The following is a 20,570-nucleotide window of genomic DNA, read 5'->3' on the forward strand; positions in this document are numbered from 1 at the left end:
TGGCATACAGAAGGAAGTCTGAAGAGGAAGTTCCCCAGCCACATCCCCACAGGTGGTCCATGGCATGGCAGAAAGCACATAAGCACGTGTAGAGGGATGAGTTATTCCCACTTGCTCTGCTGGGTGACCTAGCTCTAGTTTGAAGGACCCACGGTGGTGTTCAGAGTGTCTCTCTGCAGAAGGAAGGGATTCTCTAGCTATATGTTCACAAAAGCCATTAAAAAAAATCTCAGCCCAGCCCTGGTCCACAGAGCTTCCAGAACTATAGCTTCCTGGTAGACCCACACACAAGAAACTAGTTGTGGCTTCAAAGTACCAACTGCCTATGCAGTATACCAAGATAGCCCAGCTCTGCCTACAGGCTGAGTCATAAGGATTTCTTTCCCTTTGTGATCATGCTGGAAAATTGGGTGCCATAAATGACAGCAATTAATTCTTATTTAACATGAGAAATAAAAGGCAGATGCCCTGGCAACACTAGAGCCAAATAAGCTTGAGTCGTGAGAACAAGTTTGACTTAGATTTTCCCCAATGAGAAACCGGTGGTAGTCCTTTCTCAACTGCATTGTACAAAGAAGTACAGATAGGGAGATTCTGGAGGACAAGGAAATTTTCACCCTACAGGGCTTAGAAGCTATTTAGCCTGGTTAATGAGAGGGTGTAAATAGATCATTTGAAAACAATTAGAGAAAAAGATAGTGTTGTTTGGGCATTGTGAAGACGTCTCTCAGGCAATCCAGCGTCAATTTCCAGAGACCTCTCTTGGCAAGAGGGCCTGACTGGCTCATTTTGGCACCCCTCTCTGAGTGCACTGGTAGAACATGACAAAGACACTGTAGAGCTGCTCTGATTCAAATTCTTTTGGAGAGAAACAAAAACTTTTAATTTACGGAAACATTTTTCTGGACAGAATAGTTAGGGGGCAAGCTCCCTCCCTTATGAATCTTCTCAAATGTTAGGGAAAAAAACCTGAGTGAAATGGGCCCAGTTGTTCTCCTCTTATGGATACACAAAGGGACCCATGAGTTGAACTGGTTTTCAATTACTTCCCAGGGCAGACTAATCAAGCAGATTTGGTGAGGAGGAACTCTTAGGTTGCTCAGGGTGAAGAATGCTCCCACTTTTGTACCTGTGCCTTCAAACCTTGTGTTCCTTTGTGCCAAAAGGCAAAGTGGATCCCCTCAAAGGGTGAGCCAGTCCTCTCAGACTGCTACATACCCCTCAGATGGAATGCATCATATTCTAGGTGTAAGCCCAGGGTCCCTTACCACAGCCAGCTTCAGGTCGGCCGTCATTCGGTCCTGCCAAGCAAAGCAGAGAATGTGTGGCAGGTAGAGGGTGAAGTAGATGATACCACTACAGGCTGCTGCCAGGCTGGCCCTGGAGAAGAAGGTGCTGAGCAGGAAGCACTGCATGATTGTAGCAGTGGAGAAAGCCAACAGGAACAGGAAGAGGATGAATGGATTGCTATAATGCAGGATCCTTCCATGCTGAAACGAAAGAGACCACTTGAGTCAGTAATTTCCACCCACATCCAGGGGCACCACCCCTCTCAGGACTGACCTCTGTGCTGTGATTCTGCGGCCTTCAGAAGCCCTCTGCCCCAAAGGGATCTCTCCCATCAGCCTGTTGTTGGTATCCAAATTTCCACATTTAAGACTCAATGTGTTGAGTTCCTTTAATTCTAATTATGTCATTTTTCCCCAGGAGGGTAACATATTAAGCTACCTATCAGTACTGAGTAATTATTATGTGTTCACTAAGGAAATCCTTGGGAAGGGGATAGTGTGGAGAAATAAGCCTAGAGCAGGGGAGGAAGATATGCAGAGGGGGTCTTGGAGCATCAGTAGCTCCTGGGATATACTGAGTAGATGAGGAACAAAAGAGGGAGGTGGGAGACCATCCAACAAGCTTTAACATTTTGCCTGGGGCCTGGCCTGCTAACTTAATCATTTATATTGGGTTGGCCAAAAATTTCATTTGGGTTTTTCTGAAACATCTTATGGAAAAACTCAAAAACGAAATTTTTGGCCAACCCAATACTTATATTCTGAGATTTGCCTCTCATATAGGTAAAAATATCAGTAGTTAATCCATATCACTTGGAAGTGGATTAATCCTCCAGACCCATAATATCATACAAATACATTTCATAGAACCTGTGGGCAATATTCAATATCTTTCATGTTAACTAGTGGGTCAATCACTTTGGCTATGTAGAAAATAGGACCAAACTAGGTATTTTTAATAAGTGAGCTGCTGTCCAGTTACATTAGAGGATAAATTGAGATGTTCGAGTTTATTAGGCCTTCTTGGTTCTCTTTTGCTATAGGCCTCCTATAGGGTTTTTACCTATGAGGTATCCTCCTATGAGGATTTTTACCCTTTGCACATAACTCCAAATTCATATAGATCATCCTGTTCTTTTCTTGGGAACATAAAGGTACAAACTGGTTCACCTCTTGAATTGGTTCTGATTAATTGGTAGTGGTGACCTGAAGCACTGGGCTTCTCTCAGTAGAAAAGAGAGACCAAGTAGCAATATATATAATGGGCATGTAAGATTTGAGTAGAAAAAATGTGCCACTTATCTCCTGCTGCTACCGCTTCTTCTTCATTCATGCTGTCATGCCTGCCAGGTACTGACAGAACAGATTGAAAAATGGAATAAAACAAATGGCAAAGGAGGTGGAAGAGAGCCATGCTTAACTAGAAGCAAACTTTGAGGAAATCTAAATAAAAGTCAAGGTTAAGACTCAGGGTTCCTGATTTTGTGTGAAAGTGCTCTCCACATTACCCTGGGAAGCTCACTCCTCATCCTTAATCACATGCAACTCAATAAAAGCAAGACCTTGACTGAACATGTGGCTTTTGGCTGGAAGAACTTTAAGGTTATTGTTATTCTCAGAAGAATGAAATTAATTTCTTATCTCAGCTCAAAGCAAAGTCCTACAACCTTCTAAGCTATATAATTTCTCATTGACTTCAGGCAGATATGAAAGTCATTTGGCTGACCCAACAATTTCACTGGCCTTGTCTTCTTCTAATGACCACTTTTCTTTTTTGTTCTTAACAGCTTGAATAACAATGGAACCTTTCCATTGTCCCAGCTTCCAGCTTCTTTCCTGCATAGTTGAGGTGGGAAGGAACGACAGGGGAAAGATGAGAGCGTCATTCAAAGGAAAATCCTATTTTGTTGTGGAAAGCTCTGTTTCCGCCATCACTGGAAACTGGAACAATGTCCTGGTTCCCACAAGGAGAAACCCCTTTGTGCAAGAAACTCTTAGTAAACATTCTTTACCTCACGTCCTAAAAGCTTTGAAGTCCTAATGTCCATTCTTAGGAAGGCAAATCTCAATGCCACTTATTAGCAACAAGTCTCAGGGCCACTGCAAGATGTCGTGCATGTTTATGAGTTTTGCATAAGTCAGTTGTTCATGCATTTTGACTCCTTTAATTCTGAGGACACAAAATGTCTTAGTAGTGGGGAAAGGAGTAGACTGAAGGATGGGAAGGAACAAGGGACCCCTAGAGGAAGACAAGTTTCTCAGCTTCTCCCCTCATCTCTGGAACTCTAGGACCCTTTGTGTATTTAAAGCTACATTTGGGTCTGGTCAGATTGAGCAGACTGACCTCTACATCAGCATTGGTTTTGATAAGGCTCTAGCACAGTGTTTGGCTAAGGCCACAGCTCACTGAATCTCAGTGCAACACTTAAACTAAAACCATTCAGACTTAGTACATTTTACTGCAAAGAGAAGGGGCAGGATTTGGTTTAACTGGATATGTGTTGGTTGGACAGGATGTGTGATGGAACATTCTTGGATCAGGTAGGCACCAGGTATCATCCAGCATAACAAAGGACACAGCCAGAATCTGTGCATCAGCACATATATTGCTTAGTGCAAGGAACTCTTAATATCATCATGGTAAAGAGGCAGAACAAGCTTGATGACACTATATCAGAAGATTGCAAAGCTTGAAGTCTAAGGCTTATACTAAATCCCATCAAATAAATATAAAAAGTTACCTAAATTTATGTCCCATCATTCAACAAGTACAAAAGATCATCTACTGTGGAGGAGTTAAACATGAAGCACAGCAGTGTGTTATGAAATAGTGTTTTATTTACAAGTCTAACTTGCAAGGGAGCTGCAAGTTTGCAGAGGATGGACCTATGCATGCTATCTGCGCCTATAAAATTCCTGTCACTGAGAAAGGATGGACTCCAAATTCCACCCTTTAAAACAGAGAGGTCTTAGAGATTTTGCAGGCAGCAGAATGTTCTTTGGTCAAGCCATGAATGGTGTGACCATGATGGTAATTAATAAACATTCCAGATCTCCTCTCCTAATACACTGAAAAGGCTCTCCACATTCCCACCCCAGCTGGTGGTTGGGACAGTAATCCCAAGAAAACATTCCTCGGATTCATTTCTTCTGTATTTGAAAAGAGAGAACGCTTTGCACATACAATCTCCCTGTGCTGGGCTCTGCTAACAGCAGCTTTTCCAGATAGTCCACGTAATGGGGTTGGATAATCTATGTAGATTGTGGTTCCCCAGGCAGGAAGTGGGAGCAGGGAAGATGCTGTGATGCAGTGGCTCTTTGGGGAAGACTCTGTCTCTCTGAGTGTCTTCCACCTTGGCTGAAATGGCCAGAAGCTACATGTCATGCTATCTTTGGTGGCCAGATGACTAATCTAGGCACAAGTTCATTAACAGGAAGAAAAATGGGAGGAATAAAATTATTCAAGGTTTTCTGAACCTTCTCCATCTGGCTTACCGTGATGAATATCGTCAGGAGACAGATGCTCATCGACATGATAGAGAAGCTGTCCAGGAACCAGGTACACCAAATCACTGTGTTGGAGACACCCTGATTTTTCAAGGTCTCCTTCAGTCTCAACTCCTTCTCCAAGACGATGCTCTTTACAGTCATGGAGACAGAGTAGATCCAGGCCAGCACCATGAAGATAGGGAAACAGCGGTTCAGGATGATCATAAAACTAAAGCAAGAGGAGAGAAGCAGAATAGTAGATTGCCTTGTACCTGGTGGAGGTGGAGTAAATGTTAGTTGAATGAATATGTTGAGAACAAAGCCCAGGTGGAGGGAAAGGCAGAAAAATCTCCACCGGGCACTCAATGGACTTGACTCTTTTAATATATTGCACTTTGCCCCCAAGGATTACTTTTTCTTTAGAGCAAGACTGTAGCCTTTTGGTTAGCCCAGATGAAAACTCTGTGAGTAAAATGTGTAAATAAAGTTGTACTACGTATGTTACACAGTATAGATGTTCTTTGTAAGATCTCAGGCAGCTTTTTGGTTAGTCCAGATGGGTGCTCTGTAAGTGAAATGTGTAAATAAAATCATACTATGTATGTTACATAGTATAGAGCTTCTTGTAAGATCTCCCAGGAAAGGATTGCAGACTTGATGATGTAGGATGTGACTGGAATAGGTAGATACATGCTAACTGACACTGAAGTCCAAGAAGGTGGACAAAGGGAACTGGTGGTGGTGAGATCAATAACTGGGCTCCCCAAGGGGTCAGCTAGTGAAGCACTGCCTACCCAGGAGGATCAAACCCCAGTTATACAGGAAGAGGCACAAAATAACTAATCAGTATGGCACTTTCAGAAGGCAACTGACCCAGCAACAAATCAATCAGTGATTCAATAGTCATTGACTCCACCAGCCATGTACTGGTGGAGTACATCCATGGATATTCATTCCAGCAAGCAAGGCAGAGTTGATATTCTGGAATTACTCTACTGTGAACTTTACATATGTTTTCCCTGTGCTTGATGTGCTAGTAAAAGCCCTTGAGATTATTATTTCTTGAAAACTGTTGGGTGTCACAGGAAGGGCCCAATTCCAGCGTGGGAGGGTTTCACTCAAGATGGCCCTAGGGAGAGAACCATAAATTCATAACGCCTGCCCTTCTGGGACCTGCCACCAGAGGGCTCTCCCACATTGAATGGCCAGAATCCCTACCGCCTCCTCACTGTTTACCCCACTGCCTTGCCGGTTACTCCTATTCTGATCTTAGAAGTAGAGCTGGGCTTTTGCCCTGGCTCCATTTCCCATCTCTGCCTATTGTCCAAACTTAAAATGACTGCAGAACAGCCCCTGTTATCTCTTTTAGTCTTCTGTAGAGCTGAAGGAGAACTGATTGGACTGAGGTGTTACACCCATACTGGGCTTTATTTTACTACCTTGCCAGCTGGCAATTTGACTCTTCCTTTTATAGGCTGTGCACGTTTATCTCCTCCCTGATCCCCGCAAACCCACACGTACACTATGGTGAACTTCCCAGTTTTCTTCTAGGAGTTGAATCCCTAAGCCAACTGCAGATCTCTGCTGCTGTCCTTGGGAGCATTTCTGCCTCATCCACCATAGTAAATGAGCCCCCCCCAGCCCCTTCTCCCTCTTTGTCCCTCCCTCTACCACCCCCCAAATGCATGTTCAGAAAACAGTGGGCTACTTGCTTAGTTTGCTACTGGCCAGCAAATGTACAGGCCTGGGGATGGGGGTGGGCAGGCAGGGAGGGCCCAAGCTCATCCAACACATCCCTCTACCTTTTCATTAAGCATACATCATGAGAATGTTAATTAGGGAAGGAGCTGCATTATTCCAAGGCTCCTAGGAACCGGACCTACTTGTGATGCAGAGTCCTAATTTGCTCTTTTGGCAGTCACAGGGCAAACACTCTGACCTGAACCCTTCCACATACCAAACATACTACGTAGTGGAAATTTTAAAAGCCTTTGTTCCCTCCCCCAACCTCACTTCCCCTGCTTTAATTTTCACCTTCCCTTTTCCTCCCACAACACCAGCTCCTTTCTCCCACTTGTCCATGTGACCCTGCCTGGAGTCGAGGAGAAGCAGCCTTCTTAATCAGAGCTCCATTCTCCCCGAGCCCCGGGTTTTTTTCCTCCAAAGTGACTGAAGCCTGGGGAGCACCTCCACCTCATCCCACCCCAGCAACCTGATCAGCTTGTCCTGGAGGGGGACTGGGACCTCAGACTCACGAGTCATCCACGAAGCAGGGGTAAGGCATCTGCTGGAGGTAGATTCCAACTGGAACCTCAGCCTGGGCCTGACTCCTTGTGATCCCCTGTTCAACCATGTCCTGCAGATAGGCAAACCCACCCCAGATGTATCGGAAGTCTTCCACAGGATCAGCTCTGGGGCCAGAATCCCAGTACCTAAGAAGAAACCGGAGAGAGGGACAAAGGATGGGAATGGGAATGGACAGCTCACTCACTGGTCATAAGCACGAGGGGACTCCGTATTCACTCTCCCGAAACTTTCCCCTGAACTTTTCCACACTATCTGATTCTATTTTCCAGTTCACAGGTTAAATCCCAATTATGAACATTAGCCACAGCACGATTTGTAATTGCTTTCATTCAAGTACTCTAATTTGAGCTTTACAAAATATCTTACTTCCTCTGATTTAACTTAATTTAATTGATTTACAGGCTGAGTCCAGTCTCAATCCCCTACTCTGTAGCAAACGTAATTTCCCAGTGACTTTGGTGAAACCTCATTTGCAGAATCTCTATGTGAAGATAACTCAGTACCTAGAGGTTTTCACCTCCAAATTGCACAAAGGCCAGCCAGGGACAAGTTCTGAGTTGAGGGGGTAAAGACAGGGTAGCTGAACTCTCCTGGTCCCACCAACTAGCAGGATGTACTGTCTAGCTTAGTTCTTTGATACCAAAGTGCTTCTGTGCCTTTCTGAGTAACCTTTCTGCCCCTGAAGGAGACGGGTGGCCTGAGCCCATAGGAGCCCCCTTTCCTTGCCTCATACATCACTGGGGGTGCCCAGGTCCTTCTGAGATCTCCTGAAACATCACCTGTCTTTGATCTTATTGGTTTTCTCCACCACATCTATGTCCATTCGGATCTTGTACTTCACATGGGGTGGTAGGGAGCTGGTCCAGGGATACATGTCAGGAAATACCACACCAGCCCAGAACCTGTTTTCCTCCAGCAGAGACAGGGCTCGTTGGGTGAGTTGAAATTCATCATCATAGCTTTCAAACTTATCCAGGATCAAGCACTGCGGATAATCACAAAGGTTGAGAGAGTTTGAGGAGCACCACCTGCAAAGACTCAAGGGCAAAAAAATGGCAGAGGATCAGGGCTGCCGCCCCAGGGGATGGGTCAAAAGCAAGGAGACCTATAAACTTACTGTTTGCTTAACTCCGGGGTCTGGTGTCAAGTTTTCAATGTGTCTAGATTTGGGGGTGAAAAGGGGCTTAGGAACGCTGACTTGCTCTCATCCCTGCAGATTTAGTGAGGACCGCACTATCGGGCTGTCCAAGTATGCAAGTCGTCAAAATGACAGAAATACTCCCAGCTCTCACTCCCCAGCATGGGGAGTCGAGGGAGTGGGGTCACATCAGATACAAGCTGCTTTGAAGATCAGAAAGCCTGTTAATAAAAGAGTTTTAAAGAGAGAGAGAAACAGTCCCAGCGGTAAACCTTCCTGCCTCTCTGCAAACACACAAGGATGGCCAGCTGAGGCAAGAACAAGGAGGAAGAAAGAAAATAACAGAAAGCCGAAGTGATTTCATCAGGGAAATCATTTCCAGTTACAATTTTATGACAGGTAATGAGGATGGAGGAGGAATTTCCTAACACGTCTTTTTTTTTTTTTTTCTCCCCCGGAAGAGAAAAAAATCATTACCCAGAAAAGAGCAAAACTAAGAATTTCTTTTAATTTGAATATTGGGAGTTGTCCACTTTTACAGATTTGTTAAAGCGTTGTAGTGTACTTGGATGTGTTTTATCCTTAACCTCCTGTTTCTATAATACACTGGGGTTATTGTGCGATGTTTCTTTCTTAGAATGTAACTCACAAGAGGTCAGCTGGCCTTGTCTTGATTAATCTGTTCATTCAATACTTACTGAGAGCCTGCAATGTGCCAGAGCCTGCTTGGCTCCAGGGATACAAGGAGGAAAGATAAAATCTCTTACTAAAAGAAACTCCAGACCTCATGAGGGAGAGGGTTGGAGTAAACCAACAATCAGAATGCAGAATGATCAGGTTCTGGAGAAAGCAAGCCTAGAGTAGTCTAGTAGCCCAGTGGAGGGGTGGGGGGTGTCCCAGAGGGCTGCCTGGAGGAAGAGACTCCTGAGCAGGATGAGAATAAGCAGGAATTAGCCAAGGGAAGAAAGCAAGGGAAAGGTCAGCTCAGGCACAGGGAATAGCTCGCAGGGTTTCTGGAGACCTGCAAGAATAGAATAGTGGTTCCCTTCCTTGGCTGTGCTTTAGAACCACCACGGAGCTTTAAAAAGACAAGTATACTCAAGTCCCACCCCAAACAATGAAATCAGATTCTCAAGAGGCAGGGCCAAGGCATCAGCATTTTGTCAAACACTCCCCAGCTTGTGTCAATGTACAGAGAAGAACGTAGGTGAGCAGAGATGAGAGGTAAGAGATGTGTACTAAGAAGGCAGGTGGGGACCAGGTCAGTTGCCCTGCTGGGTTTGCAGGGTGAACAGCCAACTGAGAGGTTTCATGGGATGCAGGGCTTTCCATGCTAAAATCAGGAGTTTTCTGGCAAACCCTAAAAAGCCACAAGAAACCACTGTAGGGTTTTAAGCAGAGGCATAACATATGAGATCAGACCATGTTTCTGAAAGATCACTGGTGGTGGGAAGGGGGAGCACGAAGTCTGGTTGGAAGGCTGTTGATGTAACACAGGCTTAAAGGAACATATTAACTCTCCCACAGAGCCTGAGAGTTACCTGGAATCCTCATTTTATTGAAGAGGAGACCTACCAGAGGTCACGCAGCTAGACGGTGGCAGAGCCTGCATTCTCTCCCCATTTTTCAACTCCAGGCCCAGACTTCTTCCCACACCAGGAGCCACAGGCAAAGCCTGATCCACAGTCTCTCCATGTGCTCATGACTGTCTTGCAAAGTAAGAGAGCACAGCTATTACTTATCTCTCTCTCTATTTTAAAATAATCTGTCTCTCTCTTCTTTTAAATCAGTTTGTCGAGTTTAGGACTGCATATATAGAGTTTCAGTATTGACAAATAGAGTGAACTTGAAATTAAATTTCTAAAATAATCATGAAAGTTCTTGGGGAGATGGAAATTCTCTGCAGTTTCTTTTAGCTGTAACACACACACACACACACACACACACACACACACACAGAGTATTCTACCAATTCCCTCATAGCATCACAGGGCACTTGGACAGACGGAGTCATAGAGAGGTCTTACAGTCTGATGTGCTTGCTTACTGATGAGGAAACTGGCATCTTAGGGCCTTGCCCCGGGTCAATATAGGTCAGAAGCAGAATATGAATCCATGTTTTCAAGTGTCAAGCCTGAAGGGTACTGCTGTTCCTTCACATTGCTCTAAGAGTAAGCCATACTCCAACTACAAAGTCGGAGCAACAGAATTCCTAAACAAGATCTCTTGCCCCTGTCCAGTAGGTTAGCACCGTCCAGTAGAACTTTCTGCAATGATGGAAACGTTCTATTTCTGCCCTATCCAACATGGTAGCCAGTAACCACATATGGCTATTGAGTACTTGAAATGTAGCTAGTGCATCTGAGGCACTGATTTTTTCACTTTATTTAAATTTAAATAGCGACATGTGGTTACTGCATTGGTTAGCACAGCTCTAGAGACAGTAAGTTCCCGGAGGTCAGGGCCCATGTCTTATTCATTAGGTCTCTGGAACAGTATTTCCTCATGAAAGGGACTCAATAAGTGTCTACTGAATTGAATTAATTCAAATTTAGAAGTCCCAAATGCTGCAAGAAATATAACTTTACTACTGTGTGTTTTGAACATAATCCTGTGCACCCAAAATCAGATGGTAAACTAGGAGAAATTAGTGAAAGGTGAATTTTGGATATAATGTTAATAAGAGTATAACTCTCAGTGAAGCAAAAAAGCTAAAAAAAACAAACACATTTTAATAATGTGACTTTCCGAGCAATCTAGCCCATTCTCTTTAAACTCTCCTTTCATGTCTTAAAGGGAAATCTATACTGGAATAAGCGCTGATGTTTTCAGTGATATCGTTGAGTCCTGCAATGACGTGGGCTCCATCCTGCCTCTTTTATCAGGCAGCTGATTCACAGTCATGTTTCCTGTTGCATCCCCCTAGACTGGTACCCTGATACTCTCTGGAAAAACAAAACCAAAAGGTTCTCAAACACTCATTTTTACCCTGAAACATCTGACCCATTTTCAAAGTTGAATTATCATCTTTGGAAAGATGGTACAGGGTAGTGTTTGAATGCCATCCCCACTCTGCTGTTTCCTAACTGTGTGGCCTCTCTTTCCCTATCTGAGAACTGGAGATATGCCTACCTCACAGGTGTGTTCTAAGGATCACATGAACTTGTTTGGGAAGGGCCAGCCAGTGCTGCCTGGTAAGAATAAAAGTTGATGCTTACTGCAGGCTCACAATATGACCAAAACTGGTCCAAGGGCTTTGCTTATATTAACCCCTTGAATCATCACAACCACTTTATGATTATCACTCCAAGCTCTCTTAAGAGGCATGATGAGCAAACTTCCTCTGGAGACAGCCTGTGTTTTAACCATGTAGGATACTAAACTATTTCACAAGTAATGAGGACTTGATGAATACCATTTTTATTACTGTTTTTGCAAAATATCTTGAAAATCAAAAGAGTCTAGTGGCTTTTAAGCCCCTGCCAGATTACCTTTCACTTATGACAGCTGTTTGTCTGAGGAAGAAGGCAGTTATTTTTTAAAAACAATATGGCTGGGAACATAACCCATCCCAAGCTGATCTATAGCAACTCATCTAGTTAGAACAATGCTACGGACAGAAGCCACAGCTCTGTGTCCACCTGGGCAATGGAGGGTGGCAGTGGGGTCCTAAGCCACTGGTGTTCACTAGCTTGCTCATTGGCCCTTAGGTGAAAGTCAGACAACTCTACCAGAGGAAGGTATTATGAAGCTAATCCAGAATATCTTCCTGAGGTCAAGGCAGAGCAATTGCAGATTTGGACATGAGTCAGAAGTCCCTGGGTCATCCACTGAGGTATGACTCATGATGTACCCTTGCATTCTCACAGGGAGGCCACCTGCCTAACAGCAAATGACCTCGTTCCCTTTTGGTACTTGCTCTGGTCCCTGAAGTTAAGATCTTGGCTAATGAGCACGTATATTGATGAGAGTGTGTTTGGGAGGCAATGATGATTGACTAAACCCTTAACCAAGGTTATGGATTTTGACATATCTGGTGTGGTCTGATTAGCTTGTAAGTTAACACATAGTAGGTTCTAATGAGACTGAAGCCACAGAGTCTGTTTATAAAAGCTATTTGGTTCTACACAGAGAGAAACTGTGTGACCATGGATGTTAGGGAAGAATACTGTAGGTACGTTAAGTAATGGCTAGTGTAAGAGGCTCAGCATAAAAATAGCACCAGTACTGAGAAAAAGATTCAAAGGGCATCTTCACTGATTAAAAATTCATTGTCTCACGGCTTCAGAGGCAGATTCTGGGCAAATTTTGCAAGCAGAATTCAGAATCGCAAAGAGAATTGTTATAATGCCCTGTGATAGCCAAGGGCAGTAAAGCAAGAGAAGAGGTTTCCTTGTTTCCTTCCGTTCCCAACTACTGTGGCCAAAATCTGGGTGGCAGGACCACTGCCATTTGAAGCCCACACATATCCTACAATTCCTTGTTTGTTGTTTTGCTGATACTCACCAGGAACCAGAGTGCACCCTGGCGGAAGAGGTGTGGCTGTCTCCAGGGCAGGCAGCTGTGTTTAAGACCTCTGGAGAATGCAGTCACTTGTTTACACAGCTAAATCAAACACTACCTTGGGAGAAGAAGCTACAGTAGCAGCAGGCTTCCTTCTTCAACTGTGACCCCTCCAGCTCTAATTCAAATACATTAAGTAATAGATAAATTATCTATTAAGTGGGAAAGGATGTCCAGTGGAGGCAAAGAGAGAAAGAATCTCTTTTTCTGCTTGAACCTGATAATCAAAGGGGATTGGTACTCTTTGCTGACACAGTACTTTGACTAATACACCCAGGACATGTGAGGGATGAGTCTTCAGGGATAAGAAAAGCACTACACCCTGAGAGACACTGCCTCTACAATCCTGCCTCTTACAAATTTGACTTCCACACTCAAGCTGAGAACAAAGTGGCTGATGAATGCCAACTGAGGTCTCAAGTGGTCCCGCTGGTGGACCTGGAGACACGTGGGGTTCCTTCTGGAAAATGCCAGTGGATGTGGGCAAACATCCCAGAATGAATTTCCTGGCATATCTAGACCATAACACTCAAGATTTGTTTCCCAACACATGGAAAAAGCCACTGGATAAAATAGTTTTGGGCTGGTTGAGTTGGTTGAGTTGGTGAGGTAGAGGCCAAAGGCGTTGCCATACATTTTATCTAACACACCGGGCACTGTGAACAGACATGTGAAATGTTCAACCACAAAGAGTGAGGAAATGCACCATGACAGGAAAACAAAGGGATAGGAAATGCACAGCTGTTAAAAAATGTCCGTTTCTAAAATAAATAAATACAATAATGAAACAAATAAAAAGGTCAGGTTGGAGCATGAAGACTCACACTAGGACAAAGCCACCAGGTGATGCTTCCTGTGTAGTTAGGTCCAAGGAAAGACAGAATAGCCTGGCTGACAACGGCAGGGGATTTTAGCTCTCAAAGCTTTCTTGTTTAACCATTCCAACAATTTTGGGAGGTGAGTGTTACCATATTAAAAATATTTAATAATCAGCAGAGCTGGGCACTGACTATTGAAGGGACGTGTCAGTCACAAACACCCAGTCCAGCCACACTGGTGAACACTGCCCTGGCTGTAGCTTCACTTATCATCCTTATTTTTCAGGCAGGGGAACAGCGATATTGCCCGAAATCACAGAGCTGGTACATCATGGCAAGACTGGGGTTTCAGAAAGATCTCACTGGAGGCAGTCTGGGAGCTGAACAGAAGCAGTGAGAGACCAGAGGCCCAGAGACCAGCTAGGAGAGATGGTACAGGCCCTAGTAAACAGAGGCCATACATGGAGAGGGTGAGGAAGGGGGATTTCGGAGATAATTTGGAAGATATCTGATAGTGCTTGGAGGATTTGTGACATTTTGACTTTGGATTTGTGTAACTTGTTTCTCCTCCATTAGATTGAATTCTAGCAGCTCCTTGAGATACCACTACTAAGGACTTATTTAATGACAAGCTTATCTCTCTCAATAGAATGTGAGCTTCTATGTCAGGGATTAATTGTATTTATTCAGAGGTAGGTAGTTCAATTCATGCGAAGATATGAATGATTGAATGAGCTCAAATCTCTTTGGTTTCCTACTCTAAACCTAGTTATTTCCAAGCAGAAAAGACTGAATCACAATAGTGTCTGTTATTCTGAATATAACAAAATAATTGCTGTCCCTATCCAACTCATTATGTAATTTATCCAAACAATACTGACTGAACCCCCTACTAATATGCCCCTTGCGGTACAAGAAAGAACTTCCTCTTCAGAGCCAGACAGGTCTGAATTACAATTCTGGATCCACCTCTTATCTGCTGTGGTATGTTAAGCAAGTCAGTTTTTAATTCTATAAAATGATAACAATTATGCCTGCTGGGCAGGTAGTTAGGAGCATTGCATGAGATGACATGTAAGAGTGCCCAACATAGTGGCTGGCTCAAACACAAGTTCCTTTCTTCTACCTACAACTCGAGCCAACCCCCTCCTCCTCCCCAAACTATGTTCTCCTTCCTCAGCCCAGTTCTATGTTTCTGAGAGACCGATGAGCCATAAAATAAGGTCATTGCCCATGAGTTGCTTATGATCCAGTTCATGGCTCTTAAAATAATATTGCTCTAATGGTGTAGACTTCTGTACCCTTCTGACCTTTCCCCTGACTTCTCCCTAGCATCCCACTGCACATTTGGAGACAATGAATCAACAGAAGAAAGCACTAGGACAGATATTATGCAAATCCCTATACACCTGACTAAAGTAAATTACATGATCAGTAGCTTTACCTTCCTAATCCTATTTTTATTTAGGCTAGCCTGAAAAATATGCTCCCTGAGCACATTCTAGTTGGGTGGTGGTGGCATGTGGCCAGGACCATGCAAGGTACAGAGGAAAGGTGGTCCAAAAAAATCCCCCTAATGATAATTCATCAACAAGATAATCACCATGTAGATAATAAAGAGTTATGCACATATATTGAGTGTGCTGACAGCAGAGGTAAAAGCAGTTAATGAATACATGTTTTTTCAAGACTTAGGGAAAGGAAGTTGTAACTGGTTAAAGTACAATTTTATGCCTTGATCAGAGGTATTTTCATATTAAAGTTTGGCTGAATTCAGCTTTCTTATGCTAAATTCAAGACCTGAAATTCAAATATACTATGAAATTAAAATACACTGTGAATTCTAAATAGTATTCCATCTGTGCCAGGTCTAACCCTTCGCTAAACAAAGAAATCAAAGGGGAGGGGTGTGGATATTTGTCATAACTAAAGGGTTATCAGAGGAATTTTTCTAATTGTGCTTTTCTCAGAAGAAAAATATATGTGAATAAGACATATAAATTATGAATGTAAGAGTATACACATACCAGTTTAAGATATTTACCTACATGAAGACTCATTTGCCCTCAGCCTCCTTAGATATGAAGAAGGTCATCAGAAGGACTGTAGAGATGACTCTTTCCACGTGTTAGAGATGTGATGCTCCCAAAATGTCACCTTCACCCCTTTCCCTGGTTGACTGCCCACCCTCTGAACAGGAAGTCTGTCTTTTAACTTGATTTTTTTTTTCCCTGCTAAGGGCAGGGGATCAGGGGAAAAACTAAACATGGTTATGGGATGAATAAGGTTATAGAAGCCCTTTATTGAGGAGGTGCTCCAAGGACAAAAAGAGTTCTGAAAAGTTCCCTCTATGCCTACTTTCTGGAGGGTTTTTAGCCACAGCAATCAGAGAAGAAAAGGAAATAAAAGGAATCCAAATCGGAAAAGAAGAAGTAAAGCTGTCACTGTTTGCAGATGACAGGATACTATACATAGAAAATCCTAAAGATGCTACCAGAAAACTACTAGAGCTAATCAATGAATTTGGTAAAGTAGCAGGATACAAAATTAATGCACAGAAATCTCTGGAATTCCTATACACTAATGATGAAAAATCTGAAAGTGAAATCAAGAAAACACTCCCATTTACCACTTCAACAAAAAGAATAAAATATCTAGGAATAAACCTACCTAAGGAGACAAAAGACCTGTATGCAGAAAATTATAAGACACTGATGAAAGAAATTAAAGATGATACAAATAGATGGAGAGATATACCATGTTCTTGGATTGGAAGAATCAACATTGAGAAAATGACTCTACTACCCAAAGCAATCTACAGATTCAATGCAATCCCTATCGAACTACCACTGGCATTTTTCACAGAACTAGAACAAAAAATTTCACCATTTGTATGGAAACACAAAAGATCCCAAATAGCCAAAGCAATCTTGAGAATGAAAAACAGAGCTGGAGGAATCAGGCTCCCTGACTTCAGACTATACTACAAAGCTACAGTAAAAAGACAGTATGGTACTGGCACAAAAACAGAAAGATAGATCAATGGAACAGGATAGAAAGCCCAGAGATAAACCCACGCACATATGGTCACCTTATCTTTGATAAAGGAGGCAGGAATGTACAGTGGAGAAAGGACAGCCTCTTCAATAAGTGGTGCTGGGAAAACTGGACAGGGACATGTAAAAGTATGAGGTTAGAACACTCCCTAACACCATACACAAAAATAAGCTCAAAATGGATTAAAGACCTAAATGTAAGGCCAGAAACTATCAAACTCTTAGAGGAAAACATAGGCAGAACACTCTATGACATAAATCACAGCAAGATCCTTTTGGACATACCTCCTAGAGAAATGGAAATAAAAACAAAAATAAACAAATGGGACCTAGTGAAACTTCAAAGCTTTTGCACAGCAAAGGAAACCATAAACAAGACCAAAAGACAAACCTCAGAATGGGAGAAAATATTTGCAAATGAAGCAACTGACAAAGGATTAATCTCCAAAATTTACAAGCCGCTCATGCAGCTCAATAACAAAAAAACAAACAACCCAATCCAAAAATGGGCAGAAGACCTAAATAGACATTTCCCCAAAGAAGATATACAGATTGCCAACAAACACATGAAAGAATGCTCAACATCATTAATCATTAGAGAAATGCAAATCAAAACTACAATGAGATATCATTTCACACCAGTCAGAATGGCCATCAACAAAAAATCTAGAAACAATAAATGCTGGAGAGGGTGTGGAGAAAAGGGAACACTCTTGCACTGCTGGTGGGAATGTGAATTGGTACAGCCACTATGGAGAACAGTATGGAGGTTCCTTAAAAAACTACAAATAGAACTACCATATGACCCAGCAATCCCACTACTGGGCATATACCGTGAGAAAACCATAATTCAAAATGAGTCATGTACCACAATGTTCATTGCAGCTCTATTCACAATAGCCCGGAGATGGAAACAACCTAAGTGTACATCATCGGATGAATGGATAAAGAAGATGTGGCACATATATACAATGGAATATTACTCAGCCATAAAAAGAAACGAAATTGAGTTATTTGTAGTGAGGTGGATGTACCTAGAGTCTGTCATACAGAGTGAAGTAAGTCAGAAAGAGAAAAACAAATACTGTATGGTAACACATATATATGGAATCTAAGAAAAAAAAATGTCATGAAGAACCTAGGGGTAAGACAGGAATAAAGACACAGACCTACTAGAGAATGGACTTGAGGATATGGGGAGGGGGAAGGGTAAGCTGGGACAAAATGAGAGAGTGGCATGGACATATATACACTACCAAACATAAAATAGATAGCTAGTGGGAAGCAGCCGCATAGCACAGGGAGATCAACTCGGTGCTTTGTGACCACCTAGAGGGGTGGGATAGGGAGGGTGGGAGGGAGGGAGACGTAAGGGGGAGGGGATATGGGAACATATGTATATGTATAACTAATTCACTTTGTTATAAAGCAGAAACTAACACACCATTGCAAAGCAATTATACTCCAATAAAGATGTAAAAAAAAAAAAAAAAAGAGTTCTGGAGCCACTGAACCACTGTCCACAGAAGGGCCAGAATGGCCCCAGAGACATCCTCCTGGGCCTTCAGGAATGGACTGAAAGTCCTGATTCTAAGCCAGTTCACAAGGTTAATATGAAGAGTGGCTTCACATCCTGGTTAATGCTTACACAAAGTGAGTCTGAGAAAAAGCTACATTCCTCACGTGGTCTGTGGTTCAAGGGTGGACATCCTTATGGTTCATAGCAAGAGCTGCCATGCATCAAATGGCTCTACTATGTGCCCAGCCCTCTCCAATCTCATTCTCATAGCTGCTTGGAAAGGGGGACACTAACAGCCCCACCCTAAGAGATGGGGAATCAGGGGCAGAGAATTTATACACAGGTTTAACTAGTCAATGGCACAAATGTATTGAGTGCCCTTCACACTTCACTCACTTTATCTTTAACAACAGCTCTGTGAGGTCTGTTGTGTTATCTGGATTTTACAGATAAGAAAATAGAGCCTTAGCAGGTAAAGTGTCTTTTCCAGAGTGATGTAGCTCATGGGCAGAGATCCAGGCCCATTTATCCTCACTGGCAGGTGAGAAGGTTCCCCAAGCAGTGGCCTAACATGGCATACAATGACCAAGCAAGGCAGCTCTGGAGGAATGGGACACTCTCCAGGATACTCAGTGGCATTTCCAGTAACTAAGGCCTCACCCCGAGCAGAAAGAAAGAGGACTTAGCCCTTCTATTAGGTGAAGAGAAAGCTTGTTGAATCACTCCCCTTTCCTGTAATGACAAAAGGCTTAAAAGTTTGCTCTTAGTTCTTGGACCTTCTGTTGTTCAATACCACATCTGAGTGCAGCACTGACTTGAATTGACATAATTTACATTTTAGAGTATTTTTGCTGAATTTTCCTGAAATGATGTTTTCGTTTTTGGAATAGGCAGGGAAGTAGGCATCAAGGCTGGCCCAGAAGTTCTCAAAGCTCTTTAATGAAAGTCATATTACTGAAAAGGAGAGGCTCAGTCAAGCCTTGAACAGTCTATGAAGGAACATGCTTGCTGCCCTGTCCTGGAGAGGCCCTTAGAGCCATCCCGAAGAGGTTTTCATGCCCTGTCTGCTACTGAGTAGTCCTCAGGGTGAGAGCTGGGGAGTTTCCAAAGCTCCTCCAGACCTCCCAAAACACAAGGACAAAAGCAGAAAATTCCAGGACCAGTTGTAATGATTGGATTCTACCTCACCACTTTTCAGACACCCCCCCCACCCCCGTCTTCTCCTTTCAGTTTTTTCCCATCACTTTCCTCCTTCCTCCCACTCCCCTGCTCCCCAGGGCAGGAAGATCACAAACCTCAGCATAATTACCTGCTGGGTTTCTGCCACCATCAAAACCCCTCTTAGGAACCCCTGGGGCAGGCCACTGACCTGTGGCAGTCTTGGCCTTTGCTTAGGAGCATTTCGCTGGGCTAATGGGAATGCAAGGCCCCAGGGAAGTGTTGGTGGTTTATGTGAGATGCGATTAGCTGTTTTGTAATCCCTAGAGGAGCACCAGGAGTGGCTCAGTGGCTGGGCCTGATTTCACTAATTCCACTCTCCTCCTCCCAAACAGTATTTTTTGTTTGTTTGTATTTCACTAAAAAGTTAATATTTATTAAGTGCTTACTAAATGCCAGGCACTGTCTTAAGTGCTTTGCATGAATTAACTCAGTTAATTCTCATAACAAGCCTATTAGGTAAGTATTATTAATATCCCCACTTTACAGATGCAGAAACTGAGGCACAACTAGCAGGGATTTGAACCCAGGTGGTCTGGCTCCAGAGACTGAATTCTTAACCATTTAATATATACTAAGTATCTGTTGGGTGCCTGGTGCTACATTAAGCACAAGCTACATGGAAAAAATGATCCTTCAAGAAAACAAGCCCTTTACATCACAGTGGAAATGTCAAGTCAAACCTAAGACAAGAAGTATTCTTTATACTGATACGTAGTACCTCACAAAAATATTGTGAGACCCACTGAACTCTATTCTGCAAGAATAAAGGAATAGAGTGCCTCCATCTGCACCCCATCCAAAAAATCCTGCCTATATTACAAGCACAGTGGTGGATGGTGGTGGGCATGGCCAGGGATGGGGACTTAGCTGGTAGAGGCACCATGAGAAGAAGACGATGTCAATTGAGTAATTGTACAAGGGGACTCCAAGCTCCCACCAATCTAACAGGTTTGTAAAAATACAGATTACCAGGCCTCTTCCCTGGGAATTCTGAGTCAGTTGATCTGGGTTTGTGTCCAGAAATATGTTTTGTAAAAAGCACCCATGGTCATTCTTGTCTTCAGACAAGTTGGGAATCTCCTTGTAATGACCTGAACTTTGGTCGTGCTGCTGCCACACCTGACCCCTTCTGAAAGGCCACCTAGAGAGCCTGTGCTGATATTTCCATGG

The 20,570-nt window shown here is 43.2% G+C and overlaps 1 protein-coding gene across 1 annotated transcript in view; it reads right to left on the reverse strand.

Annotated features, from left to right (window-relative positions):
- The window catches only part of ABCA4 (ATP binding cassette subfamily A member 4), a gene marked incomplete at both ends in the record, with an annotated part of 128,000 nt that overhangs the window by 64,529 nt on the left and 42,901 nt on the right, over positions 1–20,570 (reverse strand). The window contains 4 exons of the mRNA XM_079721379.1: positions 1,269–1,490; positions 4,785–5,007; positions 7,034–7,210; positions 7,865–8,070. Coding sequence (XP_079577505.1) covers positions 1,269–1,490; positions 4,785–5,007; positions 7,034–7,210; positions 7,865–8,070 — 828 coding nt within the window. The remainder of the gene's footprint in view (positions 1–1,268; positions 1,491–4,784; positions 5,008–7,033; positions 7,211–7,864; positions 8,071–20,570) is intronic.

Source organism: Hyperoodon ampullatus (assembly GCF_949752795.1).
Source record: "Hyperoodon ampullatus genome assembly, chromosome: 2".
In the NCBI taxonomy this organism is placed as follows: Eukaryota; Metazoa; Chordata; class Mammalia; order Artiodactyla; family Ziphiidae; genus Hyperoodon; species Hyperoodon ampullatus.